The sequence below is a fragment of the Oncorhynchus keta genome, chromosome 17 (assembly GCF_023373465.1).
Source record: "Oncorhynchus keta strain PuntledgeMale-10-30-2019 chromosome 17, Oket_V2, whole genome shotgun sequence".
In the NCBI taxonomy this organism is placed as follows: domain Eukaryota; kingdom Metazoa; phylum Chordata; class Actinopteri; order Salmoniformes; family Salmonidae; genus Oncorhynchus; species Oncorhynchus keta.
The window spans coordinates 50,559,114-50,586,658 of NC_068437.1; the positions used below are offsets into that span (position 1 = coordinate 50,559,114).

General features: G+C 45.5%; 2 protein-coding genes across 4 annotated transcripts in view; both read right to left on the bottom strand.

Annotated features, from left to right (window-relative positions):
- LOC118376716 (contactin-1a-like) overlaps positions 1 to 27,545 on the bottom strand; it is a 180,764-nt gene that overhangs the window by 87,875 nt on the left and 65,344 nt on the right. For all 3 annotated transcript variants that reach the window (XM_052466325.1, XM_052466326.1, XM_052466327.1), the window contains exons 2-3: positions 6,750 to 6,887; positions 3,907 to 3,945 (exon numbers count right to left, since the gene is read on the bottom strand). In XM_052466325.1, coding sequence (XP_052322285.1) covers positions 3,907 to 3,945; positions 6,750 to 6,807 — 97 coding nt within the window. In that variant the 5' untranslated portion in view covers positions 6,808 to 6,887. The remainder of the gene's footprint in view (positions 1 to 3,906; positions 3,946 to 6,749; positions 6,888 to 27,545) is intronic.
- LOC127908472 (uncharacterized) lies at positions 13,692 to 14,660 on the bottom strand. The gene has a single exon (XM_052467024.1). It carries the CDS (start codon positions 14,658 to 14,660, stop codon positions 13,692 to 13,694), a length of 969 nt encoding a protein of 322 aa, XP_052322984.1.

Consider the following 27,545-nt stretch of genomic DNA (forward strand, 5'->3'; position numbering starts at 1 on the left):
ATTTTGTACTACATCAGTTTTAGCATTGTTTGTCAGAGCAGAGACTCACAAAAAAAATAATATCAAAATGAAGCTGGGACAATAATATTTCCAGGTCAGTGAAGATAGATGCAGTAGGAAGTCTATACCATGTTTCCAACCCAGTTAGCTCTTACAACTGTTTGTTAATTCCCTGTCTTCACATCTGCCAGCTACACTTTCACATCTCATTGGCTGCAGATGTGACCGCGTCCATATTAGGAAGTCACCAGATTTCAGGCAAACTGAAATGAGTTTTGCCTGAAAACTGACGAATTCCTGATATGGATGCCGTTCGGCCACACTGGCAGTGATCGAAGTTTCCTAAAACAAACACAATATTTCTCTAAAAATACAACTGTCCTCAGCTATGTTCTAATCTTGTAACTATTTATTAACAAGGTCTGGAGTGAGGGACACACAGGCTATGGTTTAACAAGGTCTGGAGTGAGGGACACACAGGCTATGGTTTAACAAGGTCTGGAGTGAGGGACACACAGGCTATGGTTTAACAAGGTCTGGAGTGAGGGACACACAGGCTATGGTTTAACAAGGTCTGGAGTGAGGGACACACAGGCTATGGTTTAACAAGGTCTGGAGTGAGGGACACAGGCTATGGTTTAACAAGGTCTGGAGTGAGGGACACACAGGCTATGGTTTAACAAGGTCTGGAGTGAGGGACACAGGCTATGGTTTAACAAGGTCTGGCTAGGTTGAGGGACACACAGGCTATGGTTTAACAAGGTCTGGAGTGAGGGACACACAGGCTATGGTTTAACAAGGTCTGGAGTGAGGGACACACAGGCTATGGTTTAACAAGGTCTGGAGTGAGGGACACAGGCTATGGTTTAACAAGGTCTGGAGTGAGGGACACACAGGCTAACAAGGTTTAACAAGGTCTGGTTTAACAAGGAGGGGGACACAGGCTATGGTTTAACAAGGTCTGGAGTGAGGGACACACAGGCTATGGTTTAACAAGGTCTGGAGTGAGGGACACACAGGCTATGGTTTAACAAGGTCTGGAGTGAGGGGTCTGGACACAGGCTATGGTTTAACAAGGTCTGGAGTGAGGGACACAGGCTATGGTTTAACAAGGTCTGGAGTGAGGGACACACAGGCTATGGTTTAACAAGGTCTGGAGTGAGGGACACACAGGCTATGGTTTAACAAGGTCTGGAGTGAGGGACACAGGCTATGGTTTAACAAGGTCTGGAGTGAGGGACACACAGGCTATGGTTTAACAAGGTCTGGAGTGAGGGACACACAGGCTATGGTTTAACAAGGTCTGGAGTGAGGGACACACAGGCTATGGTTTAACAAGGTCTGGAGTGAGGGACACACAGGCTATGGTTTAACAAGGTCTGGAGTGAGGGACACACAGGCTATGGTTTAACAAGGTCTGGAGTGAGGGACACACAGGCTATGGTTTAACAAGGTCTGGAGTGAGGGACACACAGGCTATGGTTTAACAAGGTCTGGAGTGAGGGACACAGGCTATGGTTTAACAAGGTCTGGAGTGAGGGACAAGGTCTGGAGTGAGGGACACAGGCTATGGTTTAACAAGGTCTGGAGTGAGGGACACACAGGCTATGGTTTAACAAGGTCTGGAGTGAGGGACACACAGGCTATGGTTTAACAAGGTCTGGAGTGAGGGACACACAGGCTATGGGTCTGGAGTGAGGGACAGACAGGCTATGTTTAACAAGGTCTGGAGTGAGGGACACACAGGCTATGGTTTAACAAGGTCTGGAGTGAGGGACACAGGCTATGGTTTAACAAGGTCTGGAGTGAGGGACACAGGCTATGGTTTAACAAGGTCTGGAGTGAGGGACACACAGGCTATGGTTTAACAAGGTCTGGAGTGAGGGACACACAGGCTATGGTTTAACAAGGTCTGGAGTGAGGGACACAGGCTATGGTTTAACAAGGTCTGGAGTGAGGGACACACAGGCTATGGTTTAACAAGGTCTGGAGTGAGGGACACAGGCTATGGTTTAACAAGGTCTGGAGTGAGGGACACACAGGCTATGGTTTAACAAGGTCTGGACACACAGGCTGAGGGACACACAGGCTATGGTTTAACAAGGTCTGGAGTGAGGGACACAGGCTATGGTTTAACAAGGTCTGGAGTGAGGGACACAGGCTATGGTTTAACAAGGTCTGGAGTGAGGGACACACAGGCTATGGTTTAACAAGGTCTGGAGTGAGGGACACACAGGCTATGGTTTAACAAGGTCTGGAGTGAGGGACACACAGGCTATGGTTTAACAAGGTCTGGAGTGAGGGACACAGGCTATGGTTTAACAAGGTCTGGAGTGAGGGACACACAGGCTCTGGATGGTTTAACAAGGTCTGGAGGCTGAGGTCTGACACACAGGCTATGGTTTAACAAGGTCTGGAGTGAGGGACACACAGGCTATGGTTTAACAAGGTCTGGAGTGAGGGACACACAGGCTATGGTTTAACAAGGTCTGGAGTGAGGGACACAGGCTATGGTTTAACAAGGTCTGGAGTGAGGGACACAGGCTATGGTTTAACAAGGTCTGGAGTGAGGGACACAGGCTATGGTTTAACAAGGTCTGGAGTGAGGGACACACTAGGTTTAACAAGGTCTGGATGGTTTTTAACAAGGTCTGGAGTGAGGGACACAGGCTATGGTTTAACAAGGTCTGGAGTGAGGGACACAGGCTATGGTTTAACAAGGTCTGGAGTGAGGGACACAGGCTATGGTTTAACAAGGTCTGGAGTGAGGGACACAGGCTATGGTTTAACAAGGTCTGGAGTGAGGGACACAGGCTATGGTTTAACAAGGTCTGGAGTGAGGGACACACAGGCTATGGTTTAACAAGGTCTGGAGTGAGGGACACACAGGCTATGGTTTAACAAGGTCTGGAGTGAGGGACACACAGGCTATGGTTTAACAAGGTCTGGAGTGAGGGACACACAGGCTATGGTTTAACAAGGTCTGGAGTGAGGGACACACAGGCTATGGTTTAACAAGGTCTGGAGTGAGGGACACAGGCTATGGTGTGTCTTCCAATGATGTCTAAAAACATCTAAAACAGAGGGTAATGTCAACTACAAAATATCATTCCGCAAAGATCAATCCAATGGAACGTCTCTGATCTTGGACTTCCTGGTCTTGACTTCCTGGTCTTTTTGGTCAAACAAAATGCTCTTTGACAGAATATTCTACTACCTGAACGTGACCAATAAGAACACAGATGTTCCTTTTCTATTTCAAAACGTTTCACTGCGTGTGCCTTTACTAAACAGGACCCGGATGCAGCTGTCAGGCAAAGGAAGGGCTCTGTTTTGTTCTTGACCCAGTGCATCTCAGAAGGCTCCTTGAATTGATGCCATAACAGTCATGAACTGATGTGGTATGATAAGCAGTCAGGCTGGTGAGGAGCAACAGTTTGCCACCTAAAACATCTGGGGTGTTAAATTACTCTTCCGCTTCCAGTTTTGTCTTTCACATGACATACTGACTTAAATACCTCACAGATTCACAAAACATCTTGTGGTCTGGAGTCTAATGTTCATGGCATGCTGTTCCCAACCAGCTGGTGGGGAAATACACTTGTAAACATATCAAGTCTCTTCTGAAGTATACACTGAACCCCATTTGAACAGTCAATTTGCATATTGCTGTATGTTTCAGGATTCTGGTTTTGGTGACATTGCAACATGTCCTCATTAGTCCAAACTGATCACACACACACACACACACACACACACACACACACACACACACACACACACACACACACACACACACACACACACACACACACACACACACACACACACACACACACACACACACACACACACACACACACACACACACCAAACACACACCATTGAGATCATCCATAGCGTTACCTGAGTAGAAGCCAGGTTCCCCTCTGAACACTGATGCATCTGGAGGAGAGGGAGGAGCAAGAGAAGAAGAGCTGTGTCAACATATTCATTTAGAGAGGGAGGAGCGACAGGAGGAGAAGAGTTTTGTCAACATATTCATTTAGAGAGGGAGGAGCGACAGGAGGAGAAGAGCTGTGTCAACATATTCATTTAGAGAGGGAGGAGCGACAGGAGGAGAAGAGCTGTGTCAACATATTAATTTAGAGAGGGAGGAGCGACAGGAGGAGAAGAGCTTTGTCAACATATTCATTTAGAGAGGGAGGAGCGACAGGAGGAGAAGAGCTGTGTCAACATATTCATTTAGAGAGGGAGGAGCGACAGGAGAAGAAGAGCTGTGTCAACATATTCATTTAGAGAGGGAGGAGCGACAGGAGGAGAAGAGCTTTGTCAACATATTCATTTAGAGAGGGAGGAGCGACAGGAGGAGAAGAGCTGTGTCAACATATTCATTTAGAGAGGGAGGAGCGACAGGAGGAGAAGAGCTGTGTCAACATATTCATTTAGAGAGGGAGGAGCGACAGGAGGAGAAGAGCTGTGTCAACATATTCATTTAGAGAGGGAGGAGCGACAGGAGGAGAAGAGCTGTGTCAACATATTCATTTAGAGAGGGAGGAGCGACAGGAGGAGAAGAGCTTTGTCAACATATTCATTTAGAGAGGGAGGAGCGACAGGAGGAGAAGAGCTTTGTCAACATATTCATTTAGAGAGGGAGGAGCGACAGGAGGAGAAGAGCTGTGTCAACATATTCATTTAGAGAGGGAGGAGCGACAGGAGGAGAAGAGCTGTGTCAACATATTCATTTAGAGAGGGAGGAGCGACAGGAGGAGAAGAGCTTTGTCAACATATTCATTTAGAGAGGGAGGAGCGACAGGAGGAGAAGAGCTGTGTCAACATATTCATTCAGAAGATCCATTACATTGTTGGAAGCATCAGGAGTATCTGTGTGCTGGGGTTAAAGGTGACATTTCTAAACATTAGCTTCAGTGAGTGTTGAGTTCTTTTGATGACGCTGCTCCCTACATGCCTGTCCCTGTTGCAATATAGAGTATGTGGCAGTCATAAGGATGGGACATTGACAGCAGCCTTGTACTGAAGGCTACAGACTAGGGCCATTCGAACGATGACACAATGAGATGAGAGGCGTCTCTGTCATCCTCAACACGGTCGTCTTAGCTTTGATGTGATTAACAAAATCTAGAAATCTGCACACTGTTAATCAACCCTGCAGTTTTATTCTGTAACGTTTCTAGCCGAAGGTCTTCGTCAGGCTCCAGTTGGATGTCACAACTTTCTCGTTGTTGACCTTCTGTTGCTGTGCTTTGGAACACACACACACGCACACACACACACACCCCTGTTCCCATTGCCTTTGGGTGAAGTGGGAGGATGACTCACACACCTCCTATGAACAGATGTAATCTCCACCATCCACAACTCTGTTTAAAGGAAATGTGTTGTGAAGTAGAGAGGAAGCCAGAGTCCAAACACCACATTCTTTGGTTCAGCTGAATTGAAATCTAAAATTTGACGGAGGAGGTTTCAGACCGGTCATTTCAGCCCCCCTTTTCTATATTTTCAGACTGGTCATTTCAGCCCCCCTTTTCTATATTTTCAGACCGGTCATTTCAGCCCCCCTTTTCTATATTTTTAGACCGGTCATTTCAGCTCCCCTTTTCTATATTTTCAGACCGGTCATTTCAGCCCCCCTTTTCTATATTTTCAGACCGGTCATTTCAGCCCCCTTTTATATATATTTTTTTCAGACCGGTCTATTTCATTTTTTCAGACCGGTCATTTCAGCCCCCTTTTCTATATTTTCAGACCGGTCATTTCAGCCCCCCTTTTCTATATTTTCAGACCGGTCATTTCAGACCCCCTTTTCTATATTTTCAGACTGGTCATTTCAGCCCCCCTTTTCTATATTTTCAGACTGGTCATTTCAGCCCCCCTTTTCTATATTTTCAGACCGGTCATTTCAGCCCCCCTTTTCTATATTTTCCCATTTCAGCCCCCTTTTCTATATTTTCAGACTTTTTCAGACTGGTCATTTCAGCCCCCTTTTCTATATTTTCAGACCGGTCATTTCAGCCCCCTTTTCTATTTTTCAGCCCCCCCCTTTTCTATATTTTCAGACCGGTCATTTCAGCCCCCCTTTTCTATATTTTCAGACCGGTCATTTCAGCCCCCTTTTCTATATTTTCAGACTGGTCATTTCAGCCCCCTTTTCTATATTTTCAGACTGCCCCCTTTTCTATATTTTCAGACTGGTCATTTCAGCCTTTCTATATTTTCTATTTCAGCCCCCTTTTCATTTCAGCCCCCCTTTTCTATATTTTCAGACCGGTCATTTCAGCCCCCCTTTTCTATATTTTCAGACTGGTCATTTCAGCCCCCCTTTTCTATATTTTCAGACCGGTCATTTCAGCCCCCCTTTTCTATATTTTCAGACTGGTCATTTCAGCCCCCCTTTTCTATATTTTCAGACTGGTCATTTCAGCCCCCATTTTCTATATTTTCAGACTGGTCATTTCAGACCCCCTTTTCTATATTTTCAGACAGGTTTATTTTCCAGCTGTAAGAATTAGCCAAATTAAGATACTACACCTGTAGTAGCCTTTTTCACATCATCGTGCCGGCCTGAACCAAACTGTGCTAACTCTGACATGTTATTTTATATTCAGTAAAGTTCCAGCTACCACAGTGTAGGCATAACCAGGCCCGCACAGTACAGCATGGTTTGGCTCGGCTCGGGTACAGTCCCGTAGTGGGAAAAGCCTTGAGTGTGATTACCATATGATACTCACCAGTGGAAGCGAGAGTCAGGGACAGGAGGCAGAGGAGGAGCACAGTGAAGTGCGGCATGTTGGTCTGTGTAGAACCCCCTGGAGGTGATGATTAGAACCAAGCCGATGATGGAACATTAGCAGGACAGGATGCTTTTCCTGCAAGGCAGACAGAGAGACAGAGAGTGGAGAGACATACTATAAATATCTGAGTCATGGTACAACACGTGTCGTAACATTACATATGCGTTTCCATTACTAGGAGCGTTCTGTGATGTAGTGTAATTCGTCTTCAAAGAGACGTCATCAAAGTTACACGATTTTAATTGCCGTGAGTAAGGTCAAGAAGGTATTAAAAAACATTGGGCAGCCATCCTCATAATAAACTTCTAAAGTCTAAACATAATGAACAGTACATTTTGACCCCTTTTTAGTAGTGCTGTGATTGTGTAGTGACCGAGCAGTTCAAATGTAAAGCAGTGACATTTCTCTAATTTAGCAGTTTAATCCACCAGACAGAGTGATGACATTCTCATTGGTCCGGCAAAACCAAACTACTGAGCACGGACATGAAGGATAAGCTTAAAGGAACATTCCAGTGCATCAAGCCTTGTTGGCATCAGGTCGAAATAGCTACTTCAGTACACACAACTGTTCAACAGGGTATGAGAACAAAACACTAGATGTCACTTGGCTGGCTCAATAGACCTGCTAGGTGCAACCATTTCCCACTGGAAGACCAGGGATAGAAAGAAGAAGAGGGCCCATTGGGGATGAAGAAGATGACGTTAGGTAAGAACACATGAGGTATATGTAGCCTCCAATTTAGGGATGATATGAGTGAATTCATTGACTACGTTCCATACTCTGGCATTGCCCATGCCCATATAATAAAACACGGGCACAGTACAGTACTAGTACCATTTCCATTACTCACGCCATTGGCCCTGAACAACAGTAACGACCATGTCAGCTTCCTACGCACCACAGCAGGGGGGCAGCTCCACCAACAGGTTGACAACATCATGACTGAAAGGGTGACCGTTGTCACAAGCAGCAACCCTCCCTGAGCGCTGTTTTAGCTGAGTGGGCACTCAAGACACTGCCCCCCAGACCAACAACAGAGACGAACTGGAGGGGATTTAATCTTCACTGCACTCGTATCAACCCATCGTCAAGGAAACACAATACGACAAGCAACAGCTGTTTCAGCAACACTCTAGAATGGTGGTCCTCGGAGGCAGCGGAACAGAGGAATAGAACAGCGGATCGGCATCTTTCTGATGTTGGTAGAGCATGGCGCTTGTAACGCCAGGGTATCCCTGGAATGTAGACACATGACTGTAAGTCGCTTTGGATAAAAGCGTCTGCTAAATGGCATATATTATTATTATTATATTATAGCGACAGATAGGCTCCAGGTAATGATGTTCACCACTACCCAGCAAACCAAAATTGGTTCTGGGAAAGCTCCAGAACATTTGAAAGGTCGCGGCAAATGTTCTCATAACACAAAAAACTGTTGAAAATAGAATGTTTGCATAAAACATTTGCCTGATGTTACTATAACGTTCCAAGAACACATTTAATCTGTTCTTTAAATGTTCCCCGAATGTTTCATTAGGTTGTGGGAACATTGTGGGCACATCACAAAATATATGTTCCCAAAACACAAAAACTGTCCAGCTGTGTAGATGATTCTACAATGTTTCTTTTCAGTGCAAAAAACATTCACCTGATGTTACAAGAACGTTCCCAGAACACATTGTATGCTCTCTAAAAGGTTACCAGAACACGTTGTATGCTCTCTAAAAGGTTCCCAGAACACTTTGTATATTCTCTAAAAGGTTCCCAGAACACATTGTATGTTCTCTAAAAGGTTCCCAGAACACTTTGTATATTCTCTAAAAGGTTCCCAGAACACATTGTATGTTCTCTAAAAGGTTTCCAGAACACGTTGTATGTTCTCTAAAAGGTTTCCAGAACACGTTGTATGTTCTCTAAAAGTCTTCCAGAACATGTTGTATGTTCTCTAAAAGGTTCCCAGAACACGTTGTATGTTCTCTAAAAGGTTCCCAGAACACGTTGTGTTCTCTAAAAGGTTTCCAGAACACGTTGTATGTTCTCTGAAAGGTTTCCAGAACATGTTGTATGTTCTCTAAAAGGTTTCCAGAACATGTTGTATGTTCTCTAAAAGGTTCCCAGAACACGTTGTATGTTCTCTAAAAGGTTTCCAGAACATGTTGTATGTTCTCTAAAAGGTTTCCAGAACATTTCTTTAGGTTGTGGGAACATTGTGGGGATATGACAAGATATAGGTTCCCAGAATATTTAATATGCAAAGTCAGAAAATCTGATTTTAAACCCAACCCTAACATTAACCACAGTGCTAACCCTAATGCCTAACCCTAACCTTAAATTAAGACAGAAAAACACATCTTTGTTTTCATGAAATTTGACAATATAGACAATTTTGACTTTGCAGTTGGCCTATCTAAAGGGAAATTGCTCAGTTCTACCTTCAGGACAAAACTCATGACAATAACCGTCAACCTGCTGACATCAGTTAGAGAAATGGAGAGGAAACATGCTAAGGTCATCAAACACTCCCTCTATGCCTCATCTAACACTGACCAGGACTAAATGGGATTAACGGGTCTGATATGAGAGGCTATGAATCACACAGATGCAGAGAGACAAGTCTTACTCCTAAGATTCTTTTCAGCAGCGGTGGCAAGGAGATAACGTGGGGGGGGGGCATTGTCACCAGGAAGGCACAATCGCTCCATCAGTGCTCAGACTGTCCGCAATAGACTGAGAGAGGCTGGACTGAGGGCTTGTAGGCCTGTTGTAAGGCAGGTCCTCACCCGACATCACCGGCAACTATGTTGCCTATGGGAACAAACCCACCGTCGCTGGACCAGACAGGACTGGCATAAAGTGCTCTTCACTGACAAGTCGCGGTTTTGTCTCAACAGGGGTGATGGTCAGATTTGTGTTTATCGTCGAAGGAATGAGCGTTAGACCGAGGCCTGTACTCTGGAGCGGGATCGATTTGGAGGTGGAGAGTCCGTCATGGTCTGGGGCAGTGTATCACAGCATCATCGGACTGAGCTTGTTGTCATTGCAGGCAATCTCAACGCTGTGCGTTACAGGGAAGACATCCTCCTCCCTCATGTGGTACCCTTCCTGCAGGTTCATCCTGACATGACCCTCCAGCATGACAATGCCACCAGCCATACTGCTCGTTCTGTGTGTAATTTCGTGCAAGACAGGAATGTCAGTGTTCTGCCATGGCCAGCGAAAAAGTCTGAGCCTGGATCTCAATCCCATTGAGCACGTCTGGGACCTGTTGGATCGGAGGGTGAGGGCTAGGGCCATTCCACCCAGAAATGTCCGGGAACTTGCAGGTGCCTTGGTGGAAGAGTGGGGTAACATCTCACAGCAAGTGGCACTGGCAAATCTGGAGCAGTCTATGAGGAGAAGATGCACTGCAGTACTTAATGCAGCTGGAGGCCACACCAGATACTGACTGTTACTTTGATTTTGACCCCCCCCTTTGTTCAGGGACACATTATTTACATGTCTGTGGAACTTGTTCAGTTTATGTCTCAGTTGTTGAATCTTGTTATGTTCATACAAATATGTACACATGTTAAGTTTGCTGAAAATAAACGCACACACACACACACACACACACACACACACACACACACACACACACACACACACACACACACACACACACACACACACACACACACACACACACACACACACACACACACACACACACACACACACACACACACACACACACACACACACTCCATTGAGATGATGACATAATTTCTGAGCTTTACAGCTGGAGAAATGAAACAAAGAGGGGATTTCATTTTCACTGCACTCGTATCCTAGCAACCCATTTCAAAGGAAGCAGTTGTGTGTTTGCAGGGACCTCTTGTGACTGTGAATAAAAACTATGCAAACACTAATTTAAAGACCGGAACACCATAGGTTGGGGACCTGGGCCTGTATTCATAAAGCATATCAGAGTAGCAGTGCTGATCTAGGATCAGGTCCCCATGTTCATGTCATCTGATGTATTATGATCTGAAAGACTAAACTGATCCTACAGCCCCAGGTCATTAATTCCAGGCCCACTACAAAACATGACTATACAGTAAAAGGCTCTCAACAGCTAGTACAACAACCCAGAGACTCTCATACACTGCAAACAGCTGGGATCCTGCTTTTTACAACATTATTAAGGTAGGAATCATGACCATATTTAAGAAGTGCACTTACAGATATGATATCTTAATTTGATCACTCTGTTGTCACAGAGAATTTTCCTACGCAGCAGGAAATTATAATTATAGTGTATCTGAGGTTTAAAAAGGCTTTCAAATTTCAGACTTGATTTATCCTAACTAAAAATGTATCAACCCCTACAAAAATATCCCTTAGTTATAATCAACATAATCATTCACATTTCTTGTTGCTGCAGGATAAATATCCTGCTGTGAGAAACTGGTCAAATTAAGATAGCACATCTGTAGGAGAGGATATATAGTGCATCTTGTAGAATACAGTATAATCGATCAAATACATATTTCACATATACAGTATCCTGTACCTATTACAGCCTCAAATACATTTCAAGTTCTAAATAGACATCTAAGGGCTGGCTTCTACCTTTCTCTTTCTCTGAAAGGTGTCCTGGGGAATGTACTGTAGAATCAGCAAGGGGGCAGCAGACAGGGTCGTGAATCTAATAATCAGTAATAATGTGGTCTGGTCACCTCAGGCTCCTCTATTGCACCAGTCTGAATGCACCTGATCAGGGAAGCTCACTTCCCTCACGCTAAATCACCAGCCAGGGACCAGGAACCAGGGACCAGGAACCAGGGACTAGTGACCAGGGACTAGTGACCAGAGACTAGTGACCAGTAACCAGGGACTAGTGACCAGGGACTAGTGACCAGGGACCAGGGTCTAGTGATCAGGGACCAGGGTCTAATGACAAGGGACTAGTGACTAGAGACTAGTGACCAGGGACTAGTAACCAGGGACTAGTGGCCAGTGACCAGGGACCAGGAACCAGGGACTAGTGACCAGGGACCAGGATTTATACCATGGTCGGGCCCTGCTACACTAACGGCCCTGCTACACTAACGGCCCTGCTACACTAACGGCCCTGCTACACTAAAGGCCCTGCTACACTAACGGCCCTGTGCAACAGTGCAGTAATACCTAATGCTTGTGTTTCTAGCTCTAAAAGTGCAGTAATACCTAGCTAAATGTTTGTGTTTCTAGCTCCAACAGTGCAGTAATACCTAGCTAAATGCTTGTGTTTCTAGCTTCAACAGTGCAGTAATACCTAGCTAAATGTTTGTCACGCCTTGGTCTTAGTATTTTGTGTTTTCTTTAATTATTTGTTCAGGCCAGGTTCAGACATGGGGTTATTGTATTTTCGTATTGGGGTTTGTAGTATTTGGGATCGCGGCTGAGTAGGGTGTTGTTTAGGCTTGGCTGCCTGAGGTGGTTCTCAATCAGAGTCAGGTGATTCTTGTTGTCTCTGATTGGGAACCGTATTTAGGTAGCCTGGGTTTCGCTGTGTATTTCGTGGGTGATTGTTCCTGTCTCTGTGTAGTTCCACCAGATAGGCTGTATAGGTTTCACGTTCCGTTTGTTGTTTTGTATTTTGTATCGTTATTTCATGTGTCACTTTTTCTATTAAAGTCATGAGTAACCACTACGCTGCATTTCGGTCCGACTCTCTTTCCACAAACGAAGAACGCCGTTACAATGTTTGTTTTTCTAGCTCCAACAGTGCAGTAATACCTAGCTAAATGTTTGTGTTTCTAGCTCCAACAGTGCAGTAATACCTAGCTAAATGTTTGTGTTTCTAGCTCTAACAGTGCAGTAATACCTAGCTAAATGTTTGTGTTTCTAGCTCCAACAGTGCAGTAATACCTAGCTAAATGTTTGTGTTTCTAGCTCCAACAGTGCAGTAATACCTAGCAATAAAAATACATTAAAAACATGATACACACATCATTTGAAAAAAAATAAGTATTAGAACGAGCAATGTCAGAGACATATATATTATATACATATAATATATACACTACCGTTCAAAAGTTTGGGGTCACTTAGAAATGTCCTTGTTTTTGAAAGAAAAGCTAATTTTTTGTCCACTAAAATAACAGCAAACTGATCAGAAATACAGTGTAGACATTGTTAATGTTGTAAATGACTACTGTAGCTGGAAACGGCAGATTCTTTATGGAATATCTATATAGGCGTACAGAGACCCATTATCAGCAACCATCACCCCTGTGTTCCAATGGCACGTTGTGTTAACTAATCCAAGTTTATCATTTTAAAAGACTAACTGATCATTAGAAAACCCTTTTGCAATTATATTAGCACAGCTGAAAACCGTCAAACTGGCCTTCTTTAGACTAGTTGAGTATCTGGAGCATCAGCATTTGTCGGATCGATTACAGGCTCAAAATGGCCAGAAACAAAGCACTTTCTTCTGAAACTCGTCAGTCTATTCTTGTTCTGAGAAATGAAGGCTATTCCATGCGAGAAATTGCCAAGAAACTGAAGATCTCGTACAACGTAGTGTACTACTCCCTTCACAGAACAACGCAAACTCGCTCTAACCAGAATAGAAAGAGGAGTGAGAGGCTTCGGTGCACAATTGAGCAAGTGGACAAGTACATTAGAGTGTCTAGTTTGAGAAACAGACGCCTCACAAGTCCTCAACTGGCAGCTCCATTAAATAGTACCTGCAAAACACCAGTCTCAACGTCAACAGTGAAGAGGTGACTCTGGAATGCTGGCCTTCTAGGCAGAGTTCTTCTGTCCAGTGTCTTTGTTCTTTTGCCCATCTTAAACTTTTATTTTTATTGGCCAGTCTGAGATATGGCTTTTTCTTTGCAACTCTGCCTAGAAGGCCAGCATTGTTTTCCTCGAAGCAGCCAAAAAAGGTGTTAAGCTTTTCCGGGAGCGAGGCATCGGTGTCCGGGAGCGAGGCGTCGGTGCCCGGGACGTGGTATCGGTGTTCGGGAGCGAGAGGTCGGTGTCCGGGACGTGGCATCGGTGTTCGGGAGCGAGAGGTCGGTGTCCGGGAGCGAGGGGTCGGTGTCCGGGAGCGAGGGGGTCGGTGTCCGGGAGCGAGGGGTCTGTGTCCGTCCGGGAGCGAGGGTCTGTGTCCGGGAGCGAGGGGCCTGTGTCCGGGAGCGGGGTCGGTGTCCGGGAATGAAGGGTCGGTGTCCGGGAGCGAGGGGTCTGTGTGTCCGGGAGCGAGGGGGTCGGTGTCCGGGAGCGAGGGGTGTGGGGATGTGGCATCAGTGTCCGGGAGCGAGGGGTCGGTGTCTGGGACGTGGCATCGGTGTCCGGGACGTGGCATCGGTGTCCGGGAGCGAGGCGTCGGTGTCCGGGAGCGAGGCGTCGGTGTCCGGGAGCGAGGCGTCGGTGTCCGGGAGCGAGGGGTCGGTGTCCGGGAGCGAGGGGTCGGTGTCCGGGAGCGAGGCGTCGGTGTCCGGGAGCGAGGGGTCGGTGTCCTGGAACGTGGCGTCGGTGTCCGGGAGCGAGGGGTCGGTGTCCGGGAGCGAGGGGTCGTGTCCGGGAACGTGGCGTCGGTGTCCGGGAGCGAGGGGTCGGTGTCCGGGAGCGAGGGGTCGGTGTCCGGGAGCGAGGCGTCGGTGTCCGGGAGCGAGGGGTCGGTGTCCGGGAGCGAGGGGTCGGTGTCCGGGAGCGAGGCGTCGGTGTCCGGGAGCGAGGGGTCGGTGTCCGGGAGCGAGGGTCGGTGTCCGGGAGCGAGGCGTCGGTGTCCGGGAGCGAGGCGTCCGTGTTACGGGACGTGGCTGGCTTTCCCTTTATGATCTCTGGGATTGTCTGGAGTCCCTGCCACATACGTCTCATGTCTGAGCTGTTGAATTGCGACTCCACTTTGTCCCTGTACTGTTGTTTTGCTTCTTTGCATTACGCAGGTCGTAGCTGGTCTGTTTGTACCCGTCAAGGTTCCCAGTCACCCTGCCAGTGACACAACACTGATGATGACGCGTGTAACGTAGCTGACTTGGAGGTCTCATTAACCAGTAGTCTGATTTTGATCTGATAGGGCTGTCTCTCTTTCCCCACTGTGTTTCCCACCTGCCAACAGTGTTTTAATGCCGAGTCACTGCTATTCATCTATCCACTAGCAGTGTAAAAATGTGTATAAATATGTCGAGATAGACCATGGCGAGACCCAGACAATTAAAAAACCTTCAGACTGGACTGGAGTATTACAAGACTGCAGTACAGCACCTGCCAACAGTGTTTTAATGCTGAATCATTGTTATTCCTCTACCCGCCAGCAGTGTTACGTATCATAGCCTTCCCCTATGAATTATTTATCAAAGTTAATTGACTTGTGAATATAGAATGGCCAACAGACGATAAAAATGTGGCCTCCTGAGAATCCACTACATCTCCCAGATGAATCCTCGACAGAGGCTTTATATTTATTTTCTGGTTTCCACTGCTTGCATCTCTTTACATACACCATCCTGTAGCACAGGGAAGCATCTCCCAATGGACCCACTGACTGGTGGATTCTATTAAAAGAGGAGAGGAGGTACAGACACAGCCCATCCAACCCTATTAGACGGGAGATAGGACAGCACAGTGCCTGCAGATAGAGCTTCACCCTGGCCCACACGGTCTGCTGAGAACCCTTGTCGCTCTGACAACAGGGTCTATTTGTTGGATGAGGAAATAGATGCCGTGCCCGTTTGGTTCTCTGTAAAAGCTGGTTCTGTTGCCAACGTTTTGCTACGCTGTGCCCTAATGAAGATGACTGAGACATGGCAAATCAATTCTAGCTACCTGCAATCCTACTTACCACTTGTAAAAATGACTAGCCAATCTATTAAATGAAGCAGAAAACTGTCAGTGGATAGAGAAGACAAAGACCCATAATGCTAGAGTAATAACCCTATCATTTCAACCTGTCAAGACAATCAACTGGATTGATTATTGATTTGATTGGGACGTTCATGGCAATAACTGTTTTGCTTTGTCCTCTGCGTAGGTCTAGCTTATGGTACGGCACGGTACACGTCCTAGTGACTAGACTAGTGCAAAGAATGCCCCACACAGCAGGCATAGTGTTGGGATGTAAATCCTATCGTAGACTGGCCCAGTCATGCTCCATTCTCTGTGCCGCTCACTCTCTCTAGTCTCCACGACTTGTCACACTAATGTAATGTAAGCTGCTTATCCTGCTCTTCCAGTCAACATAATGCCTTTAGGGTCACAAAGGCTACGCACACCAGCTGACCAATATATCAATAACGCCAGCGCAATCATTCATTTAATTCATGCCATGCATTTAAGCTTCAGGCTGGTCTAGGCTATGCATAAATCACATAGGCCTATTCATGCTCTGCAGTCATCACTAACAATAGCTCTGCCCTGATACATGGATGTAGACTGCTCTGCTAGGAAGCATCAAGACTGCCAGTGTGCAGGTGTTTTCCTTTTTATTATGTGGACTCCACTACAGTCTTGTCTCAGGGAAACACTAAGCTATGCTATTTACAAATACATTTAGAAGGTCAGACACTGTATCTATCAGTGAAAATATGATTTTTTTTAAATGATTTTTTATTTAACCTTTATTTTATCAGGGAGTCATACTTGAAGGGTATAATATCATGTTAGTGTATTTACAATAGTTTATATTCCATGACATTTTTTTTCCAGTAAACAGGAATCTGAGCCACAGGCATGTGATAGCATGTTTCTTTGTGTAGGCCTGTGAAGCTTTATCACTGGTACGGTCAATTCACGGTCCATCTCCATTATAGAGTACTAACTGTCACATCACCATGGAGACACAGTTATTTATTCACTTGACATTTCTCTTTTAATAAAGCTCCCATTGTTTCTAAATGTCCCTTCTCACACACAGCTTCAGAACCATGACTGTGAAATGTTGGTCAGGGGATTAATGGCTGGGGATAAATGGCTGGGGGTAAATGATTGGGGGTAAATGACTGGGGGTAAATGACTGGGGGTAAATGGCTGGGGGTAAATGGCTGGGGGTAAATGGCTGGGGATAAATGGCTTGTTTCTAAATGGCTGGGGGTAAATGATTCAGAAATGACTGGGGGTAAATGACTGGGGGTAAATGGCTGAGGGTAAATGGCTGAGGGTAAATGGCTGAGGGTAAATGGCTGGGGTAAATGGCTGGGGTAAATGACTGGGGGTAAATGACTGGGGGTAAATGGCTGGGGGTAAATGGCTGGGGGTAAATGGCTGGGGGTAAATGACTGGGGGTAAATGACTGGGGGTAAATGACTGGGGGTAAATGACTGGGGGTAAATGACTGGGGGTAAATGACTGGGGGTAAATGGCTGGGGGTAAATGGCTGGGGGTAAATGGCTGGGGATAAATGGCTGGGGATAAATGACTGAGGGTAAATGACTGAGGGTAAATGACTGAGGGTAAATGACTGGGGGTAAATGACTGAGGGTAAATGACTGGGGGTAAATGATTGGGGGTAAATGGCTGGGGATAAATGGCTGGGGATAAATGGCTGGGGGTAAATGGCTGGTAGTAAATGACGGGATAAATGACTGGGGTAAAATGACTGGGGGTAAATGACTGGGGGTAAATGACTGGGGGTAAATGACTGGGGTAAATGACTGGGGGTAAATGGCTGAGGGTAAATGGCTTGGAGTAAATGGCTGAGATTCCCTTAGATTCCCTTAGCCTAAACCACAGAGGGGTGTGTGCTCAGCCCCCTCCTGTACTCACTGTTTACCCATGACCCCGTGGCCACGCATGCCTCCAACTCAACCATCAAGTTTGCAGATGACACAACAGTAGTAGGCTTAAGCAGCAACAACGACGAGACACTCTGCAGGGAGGAGGTGAGGGCACTCATTCATCACATGAATGCGGTGTCAGGAAAACAGCCTCTCACTCAACGTCAACAAAACAATGGAGATGATCATGGATTTCAGGAAACAGCAGAGGGAGTACCCCTTTATCCACATCAACGGGACAGCAGTGAAGAAGGTGGAAAGTTTTAAGATCCTCGGTGTACACATCACAGACTGAAATGGTTCACCGACACAGACAGTTTGGTGAAGAAAGTGCAACAGCGACCCTTCAACCTCAGGAAGCTGAAGAAATGTGTCTTGGCACCTGAAACCCTCACAAATTTTTACAGATGCACGACTGAGAGCATCCTGTCGGACTGTATAACCGCCTGGTACGACAACTGAACCTTCCACAACCGCAGGGCTCTCCAGAGGGTAGTGCGGTCTGCCCAAAGCATCACCAGGGGCAAACTACCTAACCTCCAGGACAACTACACCACCCGATGTCACAGGAAGGTCAAAAAGATCATCGAGAACAACAACCACCCAAGCCACCGCCTGTTCACCCCGCTATCATCCAGAAGGCGAAGTCAGTACAGGTGCATCAAAGCTGGGACCGAGAGACTGAAAAACAGCTTCTATCTTAAGACCATCAGACTGTTAAATAGCCATCACTAGCACATTAGAGGCTGCTGCCTATATACATAGACTTGAAATCACTGGCCACTTTAATAATATTTCATATTTTGCATTACTCATCTCATATGTACTGTATATACTGTATCTTAGTCTATGCCGCTCTGACATTGCTCGTCCATATATTTATATATTCTTAATTCCATTCCTTTACTTAGATTTGAGTTTATTGTGTGTATTGTGTGAAATTGTTAGATACTACAGCACTATCAGTGCTAGAAGCACAAACATTTCGCTACACCCGCAATAACATCTGCTAATCACATGTATGTGACCAATAACATTTAATTTTAATTAGATTAAATTTTTGTCTTTCAGAGGGCTTACATTCATTGGTGCAATGAATATCCATAACCACAACCTGCCATATCATATATTATTGATGATTCATTGGCTGACATTGAACATAACAAGATAGAAAATTGAGCAGAACACTGTGTTGCTACTGCTGCTGCCTGCTACTGCTGCTGCCTGCTACTGCTGCTGCCTGCTACTGCTGCTGCCAGCTACTGCTACTGCCTGCTACTGCTGCTGCCTGCTACTGCTGCTGCCAGCTACTGCTGCTGCCAGCTACTGCTACTGCCTGCTACTGCTGCTGCCTGCTCAGAGCTGCTGTCAGCTAGGAGGAGAGGAGCGCTCAGTCAGCTGCTGTCTGCTACGCTGCAGCCTGCTACTGCTGCTGTCAGAGACTGCTGCTGCCTGTCAGACTGCTGCTGTCTGCTCAGAGAGGAGGAGGAGGAGAGGAGCGCTGCTACGCTGCTGCAGAGGAGGAGGAGAGGAGCGCTCAGTCAGAGAGACAGAGGAGAGGAGCGCTCAGTCAGAGAGGAGGAGGAGAGGAGCGCTCAGTCAGAGAGGAGGAGGAGGAGCGCTCAGTCAGAGGAGGAGGAGAGGAGCGCTCAGTCAGAGAGGAGGAGGAGAGGAGCGCTCAGTCAGAGAGGAGGAGGAGAGGAGCGTTCAGTCAGAGAGGAGGAGGAGGAGAGGAGCGCTCAGTCAGAGAGGAGGAGGAGAGGAGCGCTCAGTCAGAGAGGAGGAGGAGAGGAGCGCTCAGTCAGAGAGGAGGAGGAGAGGAGCGCTCAGTCAGAGAGGAGGAGGAGAGGAGCGCTCAGTCAGAGAGGAGGAGGAGAGGAGCGCTCAGTCAGAGAGGAGGAGGAGAGGAGCGCTCAGTCAGAGAGGAGGAGGAGAGGAGCGCTCTGTCAGAGAGGAGGAGGAGAGGAGCGCTCTGTCAGAGAGGAGGAGGAGAGGAGCGCTCAGTCAGAGAGGAGGAGGAGAGGAGGAGGAGGAGGAGGAGAGGAGCGCTCAGTCAGAGAGGAGGAGGAGAGGAGCGCTCAGTCAGAGAGGAGGAGGAGAGGAGCGCTCAGTCAGAGAGGAGGAGGAGAGGAGCGCTCAGTCAGAGAGGAGGAGGAGGAGAGGAGCGCTCAGTCAGAGAGGAGGAGGAGAGGAGCGCTCAGTCAGAGAGGAGGAGGAGAGGAGCGCTCAGTCAGAGAGGCAGAACTTAGGAAGAAACCGAGAGAAACCAGGCTATGCGGGTTTGGCCAGTCCTCTTCTGGCTGTGCTGGGTGGAGATTATAACAGAACATGGCCAAGAAGTTCAAATATTAATAGATGACCAGCAGGGTCAAATAATCATCATCACCATCGTCACCATCATCATGCTTGCTGTGACACAAACCCATGAGGACATGTTTTGACTGAAGATGATATTTGACTATAACTCCAAGAGTATAAAGGCCTGGAGAATGAAAAACATGAGCAAGAGAACAAGTCTCACCAACTTGTAAACATCCTTCAAGCATTAAACATGAGAGGACAGGATGAGAAAGACGATGTAATTAATATGGGTATCTCACTAAACCACTGCCATTAAGCTTTACTCCCTGGGTAGTTCTAATTCAATACCTCCTCGAGATACTTAGTCTGTCAAACACATTCAGTGGTGCCATATTTTCACTAACTCCCACACAGTGGTTAAGTATTCCCTTCATCCCATATCAGTTATCTGTCTGGAGAGTGTTGCCCTGATTTGAAGGTCATATTCTGAGTTGCTCTAACAAGTCAGGATACTTAAGGGGAAAGGAAAATCAGAAGCAAGCATTAAATGGAAAAAAAAATACTTCATTGAAATAGAATAGAAGATGTTGCAGCCCGGAATCCCAAGCTAAGTAGACGCAGCCTTCGCTCTCCATTGGGGATATTATCCAGTCACCATTCATGATAAAAATGCTGACCAAGAGCTGTAAAGATTTGCGAGAGAATAGTTTAGTAGATAATGGGTAGGGTGTGACGATACGCAGTATCTTCTGGAAGTGCACAATGCTTGTTAGGGAACTCCCCACTCAGCTTACTCCACGAGACCTCTGGAGTGGGACTGGATAGGGAATAGGGGAAGAAAAAAGAGAGAGAGAGAGTTTTTATAAAACCTTTATTTTATACTCAAGTATTAACACAAATATTGGCACACTGCCTTTTCAGAAATTACACAACAAATGTGTGATTCTGGTCCTTCTGTAGCTCAGTTGGTAGAGCATGGCGCTTGTAACGCCAGGGTAGTGGGTTCGATCCCCGGGACCACCCATACGTAGAATGTATGCACACATGACTGTAAGTCGCTTTGGATAAAAGCGTCTGCTAAATGGCATATATTATTATATATTAAATAAACTAATTTCATCAACAAAAACTAGTTTCCCCTCCTCTACAAAACATACTGCTCCTTCAGTCCACTTCTCCTCAAACAATGGGAGATTTTTTACAACCGAGAACTCAAAATCCACTTTTATTCTCGCTTTAACTAATCCTTTAAAAACACATCTTACATCCTTACCATATCTCTTGTCTATCTTGTTTTTCCTACTCAGAAAAATTGACATCCTCGCTGGTCCTAATCTCCCCTACAGCTGTAAACAAGAACTTGAACATTTCAAAAAGAGGCTTTATACTCTCACACTCCATAAAACAGTCAAAAATGGTTTATCTTACAAAATGACATCCATCTCCAACATCTGAATTAATAACAGATACAAAAGCATTAACTGCAATGATGCCATGTAACACCCTCCATTACATATCACCTGTACCCTTTTGTACCGGTGGCTTGTACAGTGCTCTCCATGCTGGCTTTACCTTGTCATTAAGGCCCAGTTTTGCCCTCCAAGTAGTATCTTTTCTATTTATCTTTATTTAAAACCTTGACACACCCCCTATATAACTCCTTCCCATTCACCTCATCCAAACCCACCTCTTCCAACCCTCACAAACCCACTAATAAAGCCTTTCTGTCTGACTGGGATACTGGGTGTAATCCCTAGTCTGGGAAATCTTGTGCCTTTTTCTTGTAACTCTTGAGCATAATCCACTCTTCTTTTGACAGAGCCTTCCTGCAACTTCCCAGCAGTTGTCCGACAATCCTTTCCGGCCTCACCCCCAGATGTTCAGCCACCCGTCCTCCATCCATTAATGTGGGCCCAGCCATGTCCATTAACTTCCTTAAGGTGATGATTTTGCCCTTCACCAACATCTTGGAGAAATGTGGAACAGCTTCAGTTGTACAATCCAGTCTTGCCCCATAGCCCAGAGGTTCCTCCAACAGCCAATACACTGACTCAGCCTTAGTGCGTCTGGACACCTTCAGTATACTCCAAACCCTATGAAGGCCTCTGTAAAACGGAGGTACTCCATCCCTAGAACTCTGGCTACTATCTACCTAAAATAAAGCCTTCTTTAACTCTAATCCCCCTAGCTTCTGTAATACCAGGCCTGCCACCCCTCTCCACAACACATTTTTCTGTCCATAAAGGAACATTTGAATAAACTGAAACCGGAAAGCAGCAGCCCTACTAGCCAGATGTACAAGACCTTTTCCCCCTCCTCTTTTGACAAATACAAAACACTTTGTGGAACCCAGTGATATTTATCCCAAAAACAATCTACAATAATTGCCTGTATCTTGGCCAGAGGGCCAGACGGTGGCTCTAAACATGACAACCGATGCCACAGTACAGAGGCAACCACATTATTAAAAACAATAGTGGCCCCCTATATGACATACGAGATAGCAGCCAACGCCATCTCCTCATCCTCCCTTCCACCATATCAACCACATTATTAACAACAATAGTGGCCCCCTATATGACATACGAGATAGCAGCCAACGCCATCTCCTCATCCTCCCTTCCACCATATCAACCACATTATTAACAACAATAGTGGCCCCCTATATGACATACGAGATAGCAGCCAACGCCATCTCCTCATCCTCCCTTCCACCATATCAACCACATTATTAACAACAATAGTGGCCCCCTATATGACATACGAGATAGCAGCCAACGCCATCTCCTCATCCTCCCTTAAACCATATCAACCACCCCATTCCAATGTATGTCCCCTCATCCCCTAAGTACACTCCAAGATACTTGAACCCCCCCTCACACCACTCCAACCCCCCTGGCAAAACCATGATCCCTCCAGATCATTTCCCAATCTGTAAAGTACAACTTTTTCACAATTTACCTTTGCAGAGGATATTCCCTTGAACCGTCTCTCATAAACTGAGAGACGAATAGGAGGAATATCCTCTGAAAGATACACCCCTTCAATGCAACTTCTAATGTGTTTTAGTAGTGGCTCTATAGAAATGGCATACAACATTCCTGACAACGAACACCCCTGTCTAGTTCCTCTACACACTTTAAAAGGAGCACTCAAGCCAACTTAACTTTCAATACACTTTCAATGTCACCCTTTATTACCCTGATCATGGCAATAAAACCAGAGCTGAAACCAAAAGCCTCCAAAGTGGCCATAGGTATTGATGTTCAACTCGGTCAAATGCCTTTTCCTGATCAATTGAAATTAGACCAGCATCCAACCCAATAGCCCTAGAGGCGTCCAAAAAAATCCAGAATCAGGGAAATGTTATCCCCTATCTGCCTGGTGGGAACACAGCAGGACTGTATCACCTCCCTCAGCCTGTTGGACAAAGCCTTAGACAGGATCTTATAATCAGTGCACATTAAGGCAAATTAAAAAATAGCTTTAAAGATACCATACTTTAGACAAGTTAAACACACCAGGCAGAAGGCTACAGAGGTTAAAGGGCAATCTATAGTACAGGGACAGAGCAAACACCTCACCATTGTTCCTGTAAACAGTCAAGGGATAAGGGTGGAGAAATGCAACCACTCACAGAGAGTCACGGCCACAGACCGACCCTCCACTGGACCAAAAATAAAGTTTACAATGCTTTAAAATAAAAAACATAAAAAATAGAATGATTATTCATGTAGGCGTGAACAAAATGTAAAAATAACTGGGAAAAACAAGCTCACACTTCAGTCTCTGCCCGGGCAAGATGAACAAGGCATCTGCGGATCACAATCAATAAGCACATGGACCTTAATGCCCCCCCCCCAGCAAAAACACAGAGAGAAGCTCCTCCAACCCTTAAGTCACAGACTTATTTTAGTATTAATTGGAATGCCATCAGAAGATGGACTGTTTAAAGTAAGACCGGAATGGAGCCCAAGCCTCATTAAACAGTTTGGGGTTCCCACGTTACTTGAATGTATTTTTTTCTAGTTTCAGAGAGCACAACACATCCCTCACCCAATATTTATAAGATGGGGGAGCTGCCATCTTCCAGTTCTGTAGTATTAGCCGTCTAGCTAAAAGAGTTGTATAAGCAGCAGTGTCCGACTGGATTCTTGATAGGGGGGTACCCATGGGCAGTACTCCAAAAAGGGCTGTAAGGGGAGACGGATATATAACAGTGTCATATATATCAGAGAAACATTTAAATATTAATTCCCAGAAACCTGACAGTTTATGACAGCCCCAAAACATATGCAACAGTGTGGCTGGTTCCACTTTACATCTGACACAGGTAGGATCAAAATCAGAGAATATTCTTCCAAGTTTGGCCCCCGACCAGTGGATACGGTGAACCACCTTGAATTGAATGAGGCTGTGTCTAGTGCTAAAGAGGATGAGTGCACCTTGTGCAGCACAGATTCCCAGGCGTCTTCCCCAAGTTCCTCCCCCAAATCCTTTCCCCATCAAGTCTTTAAAGGCACCAAAGAAGGGTTCTGTAAGTAATGAATGATTGCATATACATCTGAAATTGCGCCCCTAGGAAGCTTGTTCAGCTCCAAGATGCTCTCTATAGCTGTATTCGCAGGCATATTGGGAAATCCAGGTGTGTTAGCTCTGACAAAGTTTCTAGTCTGGAGATAGCGGAAAAAGTGGGATTGGGAGATTGAACTTTTCCTGCAACTGAGAAAAAGAGGCAAATGTATCATCAAATAATAATTGGGCTAGCGAGGAGAGGCCTAGTGAGTGTCAAATGCCAAAAGCCCCAACATTCAAAGATGGAGGAAATAAAATGTTCTGATTGATTGGGCCTGATAGAGAAAAGCCTCGGAGGCTAAAGGCTAAACAGAACTGATTCCAAATTTTAAGAGACTGCTTTACAATTGGGTTGACACACCTTTTGCCTAGGGACACTGGGAGAGACGAGCACAGCACAGAGGAAAGTGCTGCAGGTTTACATGATTCAGACTCCATCTGGACCCAGAGTGGTCTAGGGCCAGTAGGATCAGTCTGCAGCCAGTACAGAATGGCTCTGAAATTTGCAGCCCAGTAGTATGTCTGAAAATTTGGTAGAGCTAGACCTAGGCTTCTGTAAATGTTTTCTACCAATCCGTGGTACCTTGCCATCCCAAATAAAATGCATGAATGTTTGATCCAGTGAAATAAAAAAAGATTTTGGAATAAAAATGTGTAAACATTGAAATAAATATAAAAATTTGGGCAACACATTCATTTTAATGACATTAATCCTTCCGATAAGAGAAAGGGGTAGCGAATTCCAAAAAGTAAAAGATTGTTTCAATCTGTCTGCTAGAGCAACAAAGTTTTCCTGAAACAAATTTGAATATTTCCTTGTCACTTTTACTCCCAAGTAGGTGAATTGATCCCGGACAATCCTAAACTGAGAACTTGTAAAAGAGCACTTTAAAGCAGCCTTGTTTACCGGAAAAAGCTCACTCTTGCCTAGATTCAGCTTGTACCCTGAGATTGATCCAAACTTTTTATGAACAGATAGGGCACGTGGCAATGAGGTATCGGGGTTGGAGATAAACAAAAGGAGGTCGTCAGCATATAGTGAGACTTTCTGCTCCCAGCCCGCCCTGATTATACCTTGAATGGCATCATTAGAGCGTAGTGCAATGGCGAGAGGCTCGATTGCCAAAGCAAACAACAAGGGGGAGAGTGGGCAACCCTGTCTGGATCCGCGGTGCAAGGGAAAATAGTCAGAGGACAAGTTATTAGTCCGTACCGAAGCCATGGGGGAAAAATAAAGAATCTTTATCCACGCAATGAATTTGGGGCCAATGCCAAATCTATAAAGGGCAGCTGTTAGGTAATCCCACTCAAGTGAGACCACCACCTCCGGGTCCCCCGACGCTGGGGAGTACAGTATATTCATAAGGCGCCTAATATTGAAAAATAAATGCCTATTTCTCACAAAGCCAGTCTGGTCAGAGTGTATTACTTGGTGTAGCAAGCCTTCCATACAGATGGCTAAAAGCTTAGCTAGGATTTTGTAATCACAGTTTAAAAGCGAGATTGGGCGATAGGATCCACATTCCAGGGGGTCTTTGTTTTTCTTTAGTAGTAATGAAATTGACGCCTGATAAAGACTAGGTGGTAGCTTTGAAGTATTAAGGCACTCTGCAAATAGTCGAGGCAAGAATGGGCAAAGCAGACCAGAAAACGTCCTGTAGAATTCGGTTGGAAAACCGTCCGGACCCGGTGATTTACCACTTTTCATTGCGGACACTGCTGTTGCAATCTCCTCAAGCGTAAATTCTTCTTCTAGACAGTCATGGGAGTCTGTATCAATTGAAGGCATATTCAAGCCATTAAAGAAGGAGTCAATCAGCAAAGGGTCTTGAGGGGATTCAGAGGTGTATAGCGCAGAGTAAAATTGTTTAAATTATTAATTGATCTCTTTATGTATAACTGTGGTGGCACCAGACGGGGTCCTTATTTGTGGGATTAAACGTGAGGCCTCAGATTTACGGATCTGATGCGCAAGGAGTTTACTGGCCTTGTCGCCTTGTTCATAGACTTTGTATCGAGCTCGCAAGAGTAACTGTTCAGCTTGCCTGGTAGAAAGCTCATCAAATTCAGATTGGAGTAGTTGGCGCTCTTTATGCAGATCAGAGGAAGGATCCGTAGCATACTTCTCATCCAATGTGGCTATGGACTCGCTCAGGTCCCGAAGTCGCTGGGAGCGAACTCTGTTTTGGTTGGCTGTATAAGAAATCATTTGGCCACGTAGGTATGCTTTGAGAGACTCCCATATGGTAGAGCAGGACATACCTGGTGTTGAATTAGTTTCTAGGAATAAGGTGATTTCAGAAGAAATGAAATTGACAAACTCCTTATCTGAGAGTAAAATGGGGTTGAGACGCCATTGATAACACATAGGAGGTCGCTGGGGATACTCTAGTTCAAGCACTAATGGTGAATGGTCAGAGATAACAATACTCTCGTAAGTACACTGCTGAAGGTTAGGCAGAAGTTTTTTGTCCAAAAAGAAGTAATCAATCCGGGAGTATGTTTGATGAACATGAGAATAAAAGGAATACTGTCTATCTGTAGGATGGAGGAAGCGCCAGGCCTCAAACATAGCATATTTCTGAAGAAAGGATTGAATAAGTAGGGCACATTTAGATGGGCCTGTATTTGTTTGTGAGGACTTGTCAAGAACAGGGGACATTTTACAGTTGAAATCCCCCCCTAAAATCAACAAATGAGAATCTAAATTGGGAATAGCAGACAGAAAAGAAAGAAATGAAACTTGTGTCATCCCAATTGGGAGCATAAACACTAGCCAAAACAAGAGGGGTAGAAAACAGTTCACCGGTTACTATGACGTATCGTCCCTTAGGATCAGCAATAACCTCAGAAGCTACAAAGGGAGTAGCTTTATCAACCAGAATAGCAGCACCTCTTGATTTACTATGAAAGTTCGAGTGGAACACTTGACCAACCCAGTCCCTACGCATCCTAAAATGCTCACCAGTCCTCAAGTGAGTCTCTTGTAGAAATGCAATATTTGCATTCAAACCCTTTAAGTGTGTCAACACCCTCTTACGCTTCACCGGGTTGTTAACCCCTTTCGTGTTCCATGAAATGTACTTGATCGCATTATTTCGGCCCC

Bases quoted from the DNA above. Each gene is read 5' to 3' on its own strand.
- LOC127908472 (XM_052467024.1), bottom strand. From the start codon at position 14,660: ATGTGGCAGGGACTCCAGACAATCCCAGAGATCATAAAGGGAAAGCCA.